The sequence below is a fragment of the Phocoena sinus genome, chromosome 13, assembly GCF_008692025.1.
Source record: "Phocoena sinus isolate mPhoSin1 chromosome 13, mPhoSin1.pri, whole genome shotgun sequence".
In the NCBI taxonomy this organism is placed as follows: Eukaryota; Metazoa; Chordata; class Mammalia; order Artiodactyla; family Phocoenidae; genus Phocoena; species Phocoena sinus.
In genome coordinates, this window is record NC_045775.1 from 7,534,733 (window position 1) to 7,549,718 (window position 14,986).

General features: G+C 39.2%; 1 protein-coding gene across 3 annotated transcripts in view; it reads right to left on the reverse strand.

The window, feature by feature from the left end:
- NOL10 (nucleolar protein 10) overlaps positions 1-14,986 on the reverse strand; it is an 88,516-nt gene that overhangs the window by 60,956 nt on the left and 12,574 nt on the right. For 2 of the 3 annotated variants that reach the window (XR_004352938.1, XM_032653309.1), the window contains exons 7-11: positions 14,866-14,931; positions 13,364-13,424; positions 8,624-8,709; positions 3,792-3,870; positions 2,437-2,586 (exon numbers count right to left, since the gene is read on the reverse strand). Coding sequence is in view for 1 of the 3 variants with exons in the window: in XM_032653309.1 (XP_032509200.1) it covers positions 2,437-2,586; positions 3,792-3,870; positions 8,624-8,709; positions 13,364-13,424; positions 14,866-14,931 (442 nt within the window). In the remaining 2 variants the exon portion in view is untranslated. Of the gene's footprint in view, positions 1-2,436; positions 3,871-8,623; positions 8,710-13,363; positions 14,932-14,986 lie in introns of all 3 variants that reach the window. The other variant, XR_004352939.1, reaches the window with a different exon arrangement.

Consider the following 14,986-nt stretch of genomic DNA (forward strand, 5'->3'; position numbering starts at 1 on the left):
GATACACAGAAAATAACCTGGAGACATAACTCCACTACACCCTGCTGATGTGAAAAAATAAAATCACCTAACTGAAATCACAGAATTTAAGTTCAAAACAATCTTAGAGAATCTGTTTTATCAATTTATCAAATCCTCTCATTTTAGAGAGGAAGAAACTGAGGCTCGGGGGGAGAGGTGACTTTCTTGGGAAAATGAGTATAAACTTTTAAAGATAATGTCTAAACAGGAAAGGGTAAAGTCTAAAATAAAGTTGTACATCAACTTTAAAAAATTCTCATAACCTGGAAAACACACCCTAGGTAAACCTGTCCTCAAAGAAACCAAAGATGAAGAGACGGTCAACAAGGCAGAATGAGGATGGTATCTGCCATACCTGCGTCACGAGGACTTGAGGGGCATCGAGTAAGATGATGAATATAAAATAACTCACAAAAAAAATCCTACAAATACATAAAGTGTTAGCTATTACATAGCAAAGGGTAAATTTTTTTTTAACGTGGGAGGAAATATACTATAGTTTTAAAAATTAAAAGAAGTAAAAGAAAAAAGACAGAAAGTAAGTAGATGGGAGTGGAAAAAGGTGATGAGAAAGATAAACAAGGAAAGCAAGTCAAGCAGAACCAAGTAATTTGGGTGTTGGTCAAGAGGACGTATTTAGTCACTGCAACAACACCAAAATAAAACTTACTGTAGCAACTACAACATGATTTCAAGAACTGCTGTTGAAAATGTCTGCCAGCTCTTGCATTTATTAACCCATTATTAGAGGCTCCACGGCAAAGTGGGGGCAGCAGTTAAAAAACTAATTTTGCACCCAGTGAAAAACAGCAGCCAGGTTCTAACTGAAGACAGACAATGGGACTCGCACGGCTACCTCCCTTTCGTCTCAAGTGCCCCCTGAAACAAAAAAACGGAAAAACGGAAGGAAAAAGGAAGGTGAAATGGGAATAATAGCATGGAACGAAAAAGAAAAGGGGCCACAGTTCACAGAAATCCATGTTGGGGAAAACTATGCAGCAGTTAGAGGGCCTGGGAGGATGCGTCCAAATTGGTAAGTTTACCATTAGGTAGGATGGAAGCCAGGTCAAGGGAAACTTCTACTTTCCCAGTATGCTATGACCTTTCAAAAATAAAATGTTTGCATTTGTAGTATTAAAAAGAAATACTGTTTCAAAGTAAACTAGTTTGGATTATCAGAAAAGAGCAGAGAAAATTCCAGCCTAAGACACCATGTATCTTCCTAAGAAAGCCCTCAAAACCCTCTAACTCAAAGCAGCATAGTTGGTTCCCGGGCAATCGTCAGGGTAATTCTTCCAGGAATTGAGAAAAGCCGGAAGCCCTTCCTCCTCTCCCTAACAGAGTCTCAGGAGCTGCAAAGGTAACAGGGCTGGAGAGACGGGACACACCCCAAGGATAACTCTGAACCTCCACAGCACATCCAGAGAAAAAAAGAAAGGGAGCTAAGTAAGGTCAATACTTTGAGAGTTGACAAAATGAAAATGAAAAAACAAAAGTAATGGTCCAAGCAGGCAGGGATTCTGCTCAGTAGCTGAACCATGACGGAGCTGCTGGTGGCACCTCTGCCCTAAACGCGGGCAGCCCTCACAGGAGAGACCGACGCTTGCCCTCCGGTAACTAATGCTGAGGCTGCTGGGGCCTCCACCCACTTCACCTCAAAAATGATTTTTTTTTTTGAAGTAACACTTTTTGACTAAAGATGCTGTTTGAAATCAATAAACGCAAAGACTCTTAAAAGCAACTGCTACACTGAATGAATTTCTTCCCAGTTGATGAACTAATCTGTTACTACTCTCTCAAAATACTTAGGTTTTAAAATGAAAAAGCAAAAACAGAAACCAGAATAAAACCAGCAACACAGGGTTTTGTTACCTTTTAAATGACACTCAGAAGGGCAGGGAACATCAAATATTCTCACGAAAATATTGTTTTTAAGAAAAACACTATAAGAAATTATTGTAAAGGTATCATATCTAAAATCCAATTGTTTGACATGCGGAAAGGGTATGAAATTGAGATGTATAATAATACTGATATGGAAAGATTAGTAGTAGCTCATAAAAACCTTCCAAGGGTTGTAAGACAGCCTCAAAATCTAGGGAGTTTCTCTAGAAACTCTCTAGATTTTTTTAAACAATGATTTACTCTCTACCTAACTGAACATGTAAGAATGCATGCCTGTTCTAGCAAATGAGGAAAACTTCTTAACAGGAAGAAAACAATCTTGGCTACTTTGAATATGAATATTATCTATCCCGAAGTAACCGACTTCCAATGAAGCGCCCAAACGGATGCTTAGTATTGATATTTCTTTCTCGAGAACCCACAATGCTCAAAAAAGGCAACAGAAAGAAAAGAAACATTACATGGAAAATAGGCAAATAGTAAGTAATGTTAACAACAAAAAATACGTACTGAGTTCTTATTCCACATTTTGATAATTCGAGAGTCAGCAGACAAAATCAAATCTAAAGAATCCTGGAAATGAACTGATTTAATGGGCAGCCCATATTGGTGATCCTTAACTAGCAATGGCTTATCAGACCGAAGATCATACAATAAAACCTAAAAAGAAAAAAAGTTATTTCTGTTTAAACGAACTAAATATTTTATCTTGAAACTTTTAAAACTTAGAAAAACGGCTGCCATTTGCTTCATTACCTTTTTTATCAACACAGTGAACACCCCTCACTCAGGGTACAAAGATTCTAAAGTCAGCCAGCAAAAAATACTCCAGAAAAATCTCTTAAATTACCCTTCCAGTATATGGTTTTATGAATTCAACCCTGAGAGTAGTTTTTAGGCACACTAAGATTGAGAACTACTTAGCTATATTAAGGAAGGAATCAAAAGGGAAGTCCACAAGAATTTGTGTCATTTATGAATTCAACAAATATATACACTGAGGACCTACTGGGTACCAGGCACTGTCACAGCGGCTGACAGAAACAAGAACAAGAAGCATAATGAAGACAGTCCTGGTAGATTCAAGACAGATGGCAGTTGCAGAGTTATGACTTTCGGGGGGAGGGGGGGGGGTCTCTTCTGAGCCCTGTCTTGATAGGCAAGGGGCCTGGTGAAGCTGGATCTCAGTCCCAGCTGACAGATGACAGAGGCAGTAACTCTACCGGAAGCAGGGCTCACACCTGTGCTGAGGTCAGAACAGACTTACAAGTGTGTGGGCTCTGCCTTGAAGGAAAGAGAGAAAAGATGAAATTAAATCCCTGAAGCTATTTCATTTGTACTCCTCAGACTAGCGTTTGCTGAGGTATGTCCCACTGACCACGCACAGCACTGCATGTGGGTGATAGTGCCGGGTGAAAAAAAAGGTTCCTTGGGCTAATACATTCTGGAAATACTTACTCAACACATTTTTTGTCTGCAGGAATTCTCCGAGCTTTCAATAGATATTTAAATGCACTATAAACCTCACAGAGTAGAAATCTGGAGCATTCCAAACCTGTGTGACCACGGAACTCCACTCCACACTCTCTAGAAAAGGCTGCTCCAAACCACAGTCAGGACACCTGAGGCATACCCCGCTGCAGCTTCAGCTCGAGAGCCTCTCACACCAGCCATTCAGGCCAGAACCGGAATTTCTCAAGGTACTAAAGGAACACAGCATTCTGAGTACCCTCTCCACTCTGGCCAAAACAACAATGCTTCATTTTCTGTTCCCACAGTGAACAGACATGTGGATGTTTCCCATGATACATACACGCCCCTGAAGTAGTAAATGAAGTGTGAAGTTTCCACTTAAACATATTTACCTGCCCTGTGGATGTTCCAACTGCCATGGTCAAGGCACCATTAAATTTCAAAGCAGAGATCGTTGGTAAACTGTTTATCCTGAAAGGCAAAACATTTGTATTTCGTGCATATATGGCCAAATCTCCTTCCAAATAACAAATTCATTATTAATCTTCATTTCAATTCTAATGGGGACAATCACATTTCTTAGTCTTCTGTTTCAAAGGTAATTGTAGCCAAACTTTCTTAATCAAAATGAAAAATAACCTTTACTTATAAATGTACTTTAAAAATCTGTAGATTATGTTCTTTAAAAACTGTAAGAAATATTTTCAAAGTAGCTACAAGCAAACAGAGTTTCTGAAAACATAAAACCAATTGAAAAAGATCAGTATGACAATATCTTTCATTTTGATTAAGGTATTTACAGAAACATGCCCTTTTTTGCTTAAGAGAAAACAGTTTTATATTCGGGCATGGGTATACCCACTTTTTTGTTTGTTTTTGCAGTACGCGGGCCTCCCACTGTTGTGGCCTCTCCCGTTGCGGAGCACAGGCTCCGGACGCGCAGGCTCAGCGGCCATGGCTCACGGGCCCAGACGCTCTGCGGCATGTGGGATCTTCCCGGACTGGGGCACGAACCCGCGTCCGCTGCATCGGCAGGCGGACTCTCAACCACTGCGCCACCAGGGAAGCCCCCCCCATTTTCATTTTTAAAGTTAGTGATGTCAAGGTAAAATAAAGACTAGTCCCCAAACGGGGACCCAGAACCTGTAAAGGTAACAAAATGATGGATGTTTATGGCTCTGAATCTGGAGTATGCTTCTCACTCAGTAACCAAGAATAACGCTCTGAGGGGGAAAGGGTCCTAGAAGATGAGTCAGAAGCAGGCCACAGTCCTGATTTCAATACCTATTGTCTCCACAACCTTGGACCAGTACCTTCAGTCCAGGCTGCTGACTCTTGGCATCCTCAGGTCTCTTATGCCACCTAAAGCCTCAGCCTGCAACTACACTGAAGCATCCACGGGAACCTGGAGGTCTCTCGTCTGTATCACTTTCAGTCATCTACTCTTCAAAATGAACTCTGGAATCATTTCTCAGTGCGGTGACATTATTTTTCCTCATTTATTCAAACTTTTTTTTTTTTGTATTTTTTTAAAATTTATTTTATTTATTTATTTTTGGCTGTGTTGGGTCTTCGTTGTTGCATGCGGGCTTTCTCTAGTTGCGGCTAGCTGGGGCTACTCTTCATTGCAGTGCGCAGGTTTCTCACTGCAGTGGCTTCTCTTGTTGTGGAGCACGGGTTCTAGGCGTGCGGGCTTCAGTACTTGTGGCTCACGGGCTCAGAAGTTGTGGCTCGCAGGCTCTAGAGCACAGGCTCAGTAGTTGTGGTGCACGGGCTGAGCTGCTCGGCTGCATGTGGGATCTTCCTGGAACAGGGCTTGAACCCGTACCCCCTGCATTGGCAGGCGGATTCTTAACCACTGTGCCACCAGGGAAGCCCTATTCAAACTTTTTTGTTTCTTAATAAAATTTTGTCCCTTTCTTCAGATAGTCACTTATTAAGCTTATCCCTCAGTACTTTGCAATTTTTTTGTTGTAAATTATTTTGTTATAAATGAGAACTGCTTTTCATTGTATCTTTCTAACTGGATATTGCTGATAAACATCAACGCCACTGATTTTGTACATTTATTTTGTAACCAATTTACTTAACTCTCTTATTAGTGTTTATAGTTTTTCAGTTAGTTCTACTGGGTTTCTTAGGCAGACAATCACATCATCTGCAAAGAACAAAAGCCTATCCTCCGCTAGCCAAAATTTAACACGTATTTCTTTCTCTGACTGTATTGGCTCCACCTTCCAAAACTCTACCTATGTCAAATAACAGAGGTGACGGCTTATAATGTTTGTGTAGGAAAAAAATAAAGCTAAGCATAAAAAAATTAATAAATAAAATCACCTGGGGCTTCCCTGGTGGCGCAGTGGTTGAGAGTCCGCCTGCCGATGCAGGGGACACGGATTCATGCCCCGGTCCGGGAAGATCCGACATGCCGCAGAGCGGCTGGGCCCGTGAGCCATGGCCGCTGAGCCTGCGCATCCGGAGCCTGTGCTCCGCAACGGGAGAGGCCACAGCAGTGAGAGGCCCGCGTACCGCAAAAAAAAAAAAAAAAAAAAAAAAAAATCACCTGAAGCTCAATCAGCAGGCAGAGCTACTTTTAACACTTTGTAACATATCCAGATTTCGTCCCTGTGACTGGACACATAAGTTCACTGTTTTTCTTATGAAAATGTGATGAAACTCCACAGGGAACTGTATGATTTGCTTTTCCACTTAACAGCATACTTGGAACATCTTTCCCTAGAAATAAATATGCTTCTGCCACATAATTCTTAAAGGCTTACGTAGGCTATTGGTCAACACTTCCTCATCTGTAAAATAAATACAAAACAGTACCTGCATCAAAGACTGTTGTTGTTTTATTAAATAAGTTAATATATGTAGAGAACTTAGAATGCTACCTGGCAAATAGAAAGTACTGTAAGCTATTATTTCTACCAAGCTGTATTTTGATTTGTTATCCCGGGCTCTTTCTGACATCTTAGTATTATTATAATGGGATTAACACCTTGGGCTATGGAAGGTGGGAGAAGGTGCACTCTGTACACGTAGGTAGACCTTTAAATTGATGTTACCTTTTCTGTCAGGCAATTTAGCAATGGGTACCAAAAGCCTTAAGAACATGTATGCTGTTCAAGCTCTTGATATTTTCCAAGGAAATAATCATAAAACTGTAAATAGATGTGTACTAGTGAAAAACTATAAGCATCCTTCACGAACCAAGAGTGGTCTGTTACTTAAATTAGACCTACCTGTATATATGCAGAAGTCATTTTTACTTTCTTCTGTGCATTTTTGAAACTGCTTAGTATCTTTTTACATTAAGTACAAATCATCTTTACAAAATTAAAAAAAAAATTTTAATAAATAAAATAACCTCCATCATGACAGCTGAAAAATGCCTCACCCCTAAGGACAAAAGAGGCCACCAAAAATGTCTGTGAATCAATATTCTATCAAAAAAAGAAAAACTACTCCCATGTTTCTAGAGAACACAGTTAAGATTATTTTTTAACATCCCTTCCTTAAATTTTGTATAATGGTACTTCTATTGTAGTCATTAAAGTAGAAATAACCTTAAGACATACTGCAAATAACTCCTGCTGGCCTGTTTTCTTAAATGACTTTTCAAGATGAAACCATTAATGACAGAGTTTGTACACAAGTCTCTTGATTCTAATTCAAACACAAGTTAATGCTTAAGGGTAAGAGAAGATTAACCTCTTTGCTTCCTATACAGTGAGTAAATATCTTTCACTTAAACCTGATTTTCTACTTGCTAAAAATAAACAAGTTTCTGATTCATTTTCTTTCATACCTACTTGATGAATACTAGTAAGCATTTTCCATTGCTTTATTCTATTAACAAATGTAGAGACTCATAACTCAGTAATCTGCACATTGTTTTATGAGCTTTTCTTTATGTGTACATTTCACAATAAAAATGTCTAAGTAATTCCAAAACAAAATGAAAAATCAAATGTAGAATGAGTTTTCCATTTTTAGATTGTTTAATACACTATACTCCGTACCATGACTAATGAAGTTATTCATTGGCATTACTTTAATAAAACTCAGTAACAATACTCAGGAAAAAAAATTTCCTATACTTACTTTCAATGTCATAATTAAAAGATAGAAAAAATTTTTTCTTTACTTATGACACAGGGAAAAATGTATACATTAGAACCAGACATCTTTCCATTCAGTGATTCTTAGCTTTTATTTCTAGGTCAAGAATGCTTTTTTACAAAGCTGATTTTTTCCGAAGAAAGAACTATATTTCTTCTTCTCTCCCCCAGAAAAATGCAAATCACACAAAATTCTACAATAAATTTAGAGTTAGTCTCTCTTAGCCCACCCATCTAACACTCCACCTCCTATGTGACATGACTGTAGATAAATGTCTGATCAACTGAAAAGACAAAGTAAAATGACATTTCCATGAATAACAAGACCCCAGAGAAAGGGCATTCCCGAGCTGATTACAGCAACTAATCCCATGTCAAGGATCTGACAAAGACAGTGATAATCTGCATGTGTTAATATGAGCACAGAAAAATGTCTGAAGGGAATTCCCTGAAGGTCCAGTGGTTAGGACTCGCAACTTTCACTGCCGGGAGCCCGGGTTCGATCCCTGGTTGGTGCAGTAAGATCCCGCAAGCCATGCGTCAAGGCCAAAAAAAAAAAAAAAGTCTGAAAACATATGTACCAAGCAGTGTAACAGAAGTACTCTTGTGAGTGGGCAAAGGACAGGGGGCTTATAGGTATTACTTAATTCAAGCTTTAGAGGTTTTCATCCCCCAACTGTGATTTACTTTTCCAATTATTTTAAGGGTAGGAATGGCCAAATAGGAACAAGAAAATATCAAAAACATTGCTTCCCTCTACCTTAGAATTCAAAGCACATATTTTTGTTTGTTAAATGGAGTGGTGGACTCCTGGTTCCACCACCATATCCTACAGAAGGGGAAATACAAATTCCTGCAGTGTATTTGTTTTCACAAAATTCCAGGGCAACTATATAAACAAGGAATTCCATCTGGCTTCCCCACTTAGTGACCTTTCACAGGAAAGGACTTCTACATAAAACAATCAAAAACCACAACCTCAGATAAACGTGTTTTAAGAGTGTCATCCTTTAGCAACTGATTTTAATTTAGTGTTGATACGTTTGTTTAAATCAGAAGCTGATGAGTATTTAAACTGCGACTTCACTCCCACTTACTCAGAATCAGCTGTGACGCTACTTAAGGCGCAGTCTAACAGGCCAACCCTGCCACGCGTCCTCGGGTCCCAGCACTCCACTCGGCCCTAAACAGATAAAACACAGTCATTTTAAACACTAGAATATTTTTAGACAAATACCAAAAAAAAAAAAAAAAGTCTCATTGATTATCTCGTGGGGAATAAGAATTTAACTTTTTCTGTATGCAGAAAATTATAAGACACTGATGAAAGAAATTAAAGATGATACAAATAGACAGAGAGATATACCATGTTCTTGGATTGGAAGAATCAACATTGTGAAAACGACTCTACTACCCAAAGCAATCTACAGTTTCAATGCAATCCCTATCAAACTACCACTGGCATTTTTCACAGAACTAGAACAAAAAATTTCACAATTTGTATGGAAACACAAAAGACCCAGAATAGCCAAAGCAATCTTGAGAACGAAAAACGGAGCTGGAGGAATCAGGCTCCCTGACTTCAGACTATACTACAAAGCTACAGTAATCAAGACAGTATGGTACTGGCACAAAAACAGAAAGATAGATCACTGAAACAGGATAGAAAGCCCAGAGATAAACCCACGCACATATGGTCACCTTATCTTTGATAAAGGAGGCAGGAATGTACAGTGGAGAAAGGAGTCCTCTTCAATAAGTGGTGCTGGGAAAACTGGACAGGTACATGTAAAAGTATGAGATTACATCACTCCCTAACACCATACACAAAAATAAGCTCAAAATGGATTAAAGACCTAAATGTAAGGCCAGAAACTATCAAACTCTTAGAGAAAAACATAGGCAGAACACTCTATGACATAAATCACAGCAAGACCCTTTCTGACCCACCTCCTAGAGAAATGGAAATAAAAACAAAAATAAACAAATGGTACCTAATGAAACTGCGAAGCTTTTGCACAGCCAAGGAAACCATAAACAAGAGCAAAAGACAACCCTCAGAATGGGAGAAAATATTTGCAAATGAAGCAACTGACAAAGGATTAATCTCCAAAATTTATAAGCAGCTCATGCAGCTCAATAACAAAAAAACAAACAACCCAATCCAAAAATGGGCAGAAGACCTAAATAGACATTTCTCCAGAGAAGATATACAGACTGCCAACAAACACATGAAAGAATGCTCAACATCATTAATCATCAGGGAAATGCAAATCAAAACTACAATGAGATATCATCTCACACCAGTCAGAATGGCCATCAACAAAAAATCTAGAAAAAATAAATACTGGAGAGGGTGTGGAGAAAAGGGAACACTCTTGCACTCCTGGTGGGAAATGTGAATTGGTACAGCCACTATGGAGAACAGTATGGAGGTTCCTTAACAAACTACAAATAGAACTACCATATGACCCAGCAATCCCACTACTGGGCATATACCCTGAGAAAACCATAATTCAAAAAGAGTCATGTACCAAAATATTCATTGCAGCTCTACTTACAACAGCCAGGAGGTGGAAACAACCTAAGTGTCCATCATCAGATGAATGGATAAAGAAGATGTGGCACATATATACAATGGAATATTACTCAGCCATAAAAAGAAACGAAATTGAGCTATTTGTAATGAGGTGGATGGACCTAGAGTCTGTCATACAGAGTGAAGTAAGTCAGAAAGAGAAAGACAAATACCGTATGCTAACACATATATATGGAATTTAAGGAAAAAAATGTCATGAAGAACCTAGGGGTAAGACAGGAATAAAGACACAGACCTACCAGAGAATGGACTTGAGGATACGGGGAGGGGGAAGGGTAAGCTGTGACAAAGTGAGACAGTGGCATGGACATATATACACTACCAAATATAAAACAGACAGCTAGTGGGAAGCAGCTGCATAGCACAGGGAGATCAGTTCGATGCTCTGTGACCACCTAGAGGGGTGGGATAGGGAGGGTGCGAGGGAGGGAGACGCAAGAGGGAAGAGATATGGGAACATATGTATATGTATACCTGATTCACTTTGTTATAAAGCAGAAACTAACACCATTGTAAAGCAATTATACTCCAATAAAGATGTTTAAAAAAAAAAGAATTTAACTTTTTCAAACTTTTTTCCTATCCCCTTTTTAGTACTGTTATATGTTTTATCATTAGCTGCATTTCTTTTATAATTTAAAAGAAGAAAAGAAGGATGGTTAAGAAAAACAAGTGCAAAATGTGATCCTTGAATGGACCTTGATTTGGTTGGTATGGTAGCGGGGAGAGGAGTTATGAAAGACATTTTGGTGTAACTGGGAAAATATAAATTTGTAAATATTATTGTATCAATGATAAATGTTTAATATATGTACTATAATAACTATCACAGAAGAAATCAAAATCCAACATATAATATAAAAATTAGTACTTCCCTGGTGGCGCAGTGATTAAGAATCCACCTGCCAATGCAGGGGACACGAGTTTGGGCCCTGGTCTGGGAAGATCCCACATGCCATGGAGCAACTAAGCCTCTGTGCCACAACTCCTGAGCCTGCACTCTAGAGCCCGTGAGCCACAACTACTGAACCCACATGCCACAACTACTGAAGCCCAAGCTCCTAGAGCCTGTGCTCTGCAACAAAGAGAAGCCACTGCAATAAGAAGCCTGCTCGCCACAATGAAGAGTAGCCCCTGCTCGTTGCAGCTAGAGAAAGCCCGCGTGCAGCAACAAAGACCCAATGCAGCCAAAAATAAAGAAAGAAAGAAATTTATTTTTAAAAAAATGAATGTAAAATGAATATTAAAGTCTGGTCTAACTATGCATATCAAATTTCAAGCCCCCAGTAATCAAGGTACCCAAGGAATTTCAGGGACCCAGCCTTTGGTCTGGGGGGTTCTGCGGCCCCTTCAACAAGTCTCAGGGCTAGTCTTAAAACAGCTAGTGAGGGCTTCCCTGGTGGCGCAGTGGTTGAGAGTCCGCCTGCTGATGCAGGGGACCTGGTCCGGGAAGATCCCACATGCCGCGGAGCGCCTAGGCCTGTGAGCCATGGCCGCTGAGCCTGTGCGTCCAGAGCCTGTGTTCCGCAACGGGAGAGTCCACAACAGTGAGAGGCCCGCGTACCGCAAAAAAAAAAAAAAAAGCTGGTGAAAGAGTAGCTTGCTCTAATACAAAACTTCTCTTACAGAGCACGCTTCCTGATTTCTAGCCTAACTTACTCTGTAAGGACTCTATTCAAATAAACAATTTTTTCAAGAAAATTATTTTAAAACTTCCCCTTGGTAATCTCAAGAAAAGTAATTAGCAAGATACTGCTTCACTGGTCTGACTCAGGCTTAATAGTATTATAACACTGTCAACATAGTTTTATACGTTTCCATTAAATCAACCTCATGTGTTCCATTTCAAATTTTAATCTTTTAACATAAAAATAATTTTAGTAAAGAAACCTAAATTTCCTCCAGATGGACTGGTTTAATAAACTACAGTACATTCAAACAATGGAATCCTATCCATCAGTTTAAAAAAATTACTTTAGGGGTTTCCCTGGTGGCGCAGTGGTTAAGAATCTACCTGCCAATGCAGGAGACTCGGGTTGGAGCCCGGGTCTGGGAATATCCCACATGCCACGCAGCAACCAAGCCCGTGCACCACAACTACTGAGCCTGCGCTCTAGAGCCCGTGACCCACAACTACTGAAGCCCGTGTGCCTAGAGCCCGTGCTTCACAACAAGAGAAGCCACTGAAATGAGAAGCCCGCACACCGCAACGATAAGTAGCCCCAGCTCGCCGCAACTAGAGAAAACCCACGCGCAGCAACAAAGACCCAACGCAGCCAAAAATTAATTAATTAAAAAAAAATTAGTTTAGCTTTATAAGTAATTACAAGTACCAATGTATAAAGACGTACATTATATACCATTACATTAAAAAAAAAAAGCAAATGAAGAACCATGGTATAATTTCAATTTTGTGAAAAAATTTTAAAACCATATTACTAACACATATGCATACCTGCACATACACAGAAAAACAAAAAAGAAAGGAGAATACTGCAAGCCATTAGAGTTACCTCGGGTGTACGAGGATTTTGGTAACTGGAAGGCACAGAAGGGTACTTTTTTAATAATACGTTTTTGACATTTTTACCTTTTTTTTATTAGGAGTATTTAACAATATTGTAATTAAAAAATGCAAATATAGAAAAACTTCTGGTAAGCATGAAGGACACTGATTGAAAGGTGCTGTAGTTTAAAATGAAAATGTTGTGCATTTATTGAATGCTACTATAGAGGATGTCCAAATCAAAACCCCATATACCTTTCCAGTTTATAATGTTTTCAAATAGGTTCTTTCATGTGATTCTCACCAGCACAGCACCTCTATACAGTTGCCAAGGTAAGTATTATCATCTCCATTTCACTGATGAGAAAAACAAGCCTCAGGGAAAGTCAGTCATAAAACTATCAAGCAGCACAGAGCTGGGACTGCCTCCTGTTAAGAACAGGGGTGGCAATCATACTGGAGCTGGCAATCCAGCAGCGACTTCAGGTCTCACCCCCGACGATGATGGCCCTCGCAGACCACATCAATGCACAAGGGGCACAGTTTGCAGCAACGGCACAGCTGTATCTCTGTGGAACGTGACCCACGGTCCATACGAAAAGCAAACCAGTGGGCTGTGGCTTCATTAGCACCCTGCTCTTAGGAACCAAGCAACGCTGTCTTTAAATAAAACTCCATTCGTTATCAAATATAGAGCAAATGTTCTAAAAAATAAAGTCAACGTACGCTTACCTCTATTGTTCCTGCGGCAAATAAGCCATGCACTGAATTTACGTCACAAACATTATTCTCCCTAAAATAGTAAAGCCATAAGGGAGAGAGTTTTAGCATCTACTTTTGCAGGGGGCGGGGACGACAGACACTCAATAAACTTTCTAAACAAACAGTAAACGCAATGCTGTGCATGAGGTGGCAGCAGATTCTCTCGCTCATCTGCGTATGCGAAGCACCGAGGCATCAAAGGGGCCAGTGCATTGTACACAGTCCCCGCAGTTTCAGACCCCAGGGTGACACTCTTATCTGCCAGGGGACGAGACAAGGAAGGGCTTTCTTCAAAAACACTATTCCACCATCGCGAGAACACATTTCCCAATATATTTTCTCCCAAAGCAAAAAGAACGCAGGCTATCACTACGCCAATCCGGAGACTTGACCAGCTTGTTGAGTACACTGATCTAGGCTCGTTTTCTTTTTCTGAAAAATGGTATTCACCAATCTCATATGGTTGTTGTGAGGAGTAAATGAAAAAACTACATGTTCAACACAGCGTCTAGAGTTTACAAGACAATAAATAAAAGTTGTTATTATAAACAGGAAATTCTGCAACTAAAGAGCATACAACCTTTTATTATTCAAGGATGCATCATGACATTACTATAATTTCTTTTTAAAGAAAATAAGAGTATTTCAAATCAATGTGGAAAGAAACCCAGAGTTTACCTGGTTTTTATCACTACCTATTCTTCCAACCTTTAAAAATCCCCTTCAAAGCAATGAGGAAAATCCAACAAGCTAATTATATACATAGGTGAGAAGTAATCCAGCTTTCACCCTATACTAGCTGTGTGAACTTAAACAAGCTACTTACCCTCTCTGAGTCTCAGCTGCCCTAGCTGTAAAATGGAGATAACAATAGTACCTGTACTGTAAAAATCTGTTATAAGTTTCAAATGAGTGAATATATATAAAATCCTGAATAATGCTTGGCACATAGTAAGTGCTTTCACTACTGTTGTTACTATTTCTCAGTATTAATACTATTAAGACAGATTCATTCCTAAAGGATTTCTCTATGAATAAAACAAAAGTACAGACCATAACATATGATGAAAAGAAAACGTGAAAAAATCTTAAATGTCTGCCAGCAAAAGCATAAAAAAGTAAAATTAAAAAATAGTACTCCAAGTTATTTCAAAATTTCTCTATAAAAGAAAATATCACAAAACTAAATCACGAATGAAAATTTAAAGAACACAGCAAAAAACAGTAACTGAATTTCTGGAGTGAGTTAAAAACTCTTCACATATATTAAAAAAATTTTTTTTATATTTTACAACAACACCAGGTCTTCTAGTGAATTTTTTGTGGGGGAAAAAATTTAATGTTACTCTTTTACCTAAGCTGCCCAGAGCTCTGCTTACAGGCAACACGTGTCATTTGACAACAAAGTGGGCGTCTGGCTTCATCTCCTGGCCAAAATAAATACAGCAGGATTCTTATAACAAAACACTCACGCAGCATCAGTCTGTAGAGGATTCAGGAACCGTCCTTGTTCCAAGTTCAATCTATAAACTTCAGAGCTGTCAAACAATGAATAAAGTGAAAAATCCAGGAAACTACAATGAACGTTTCTTC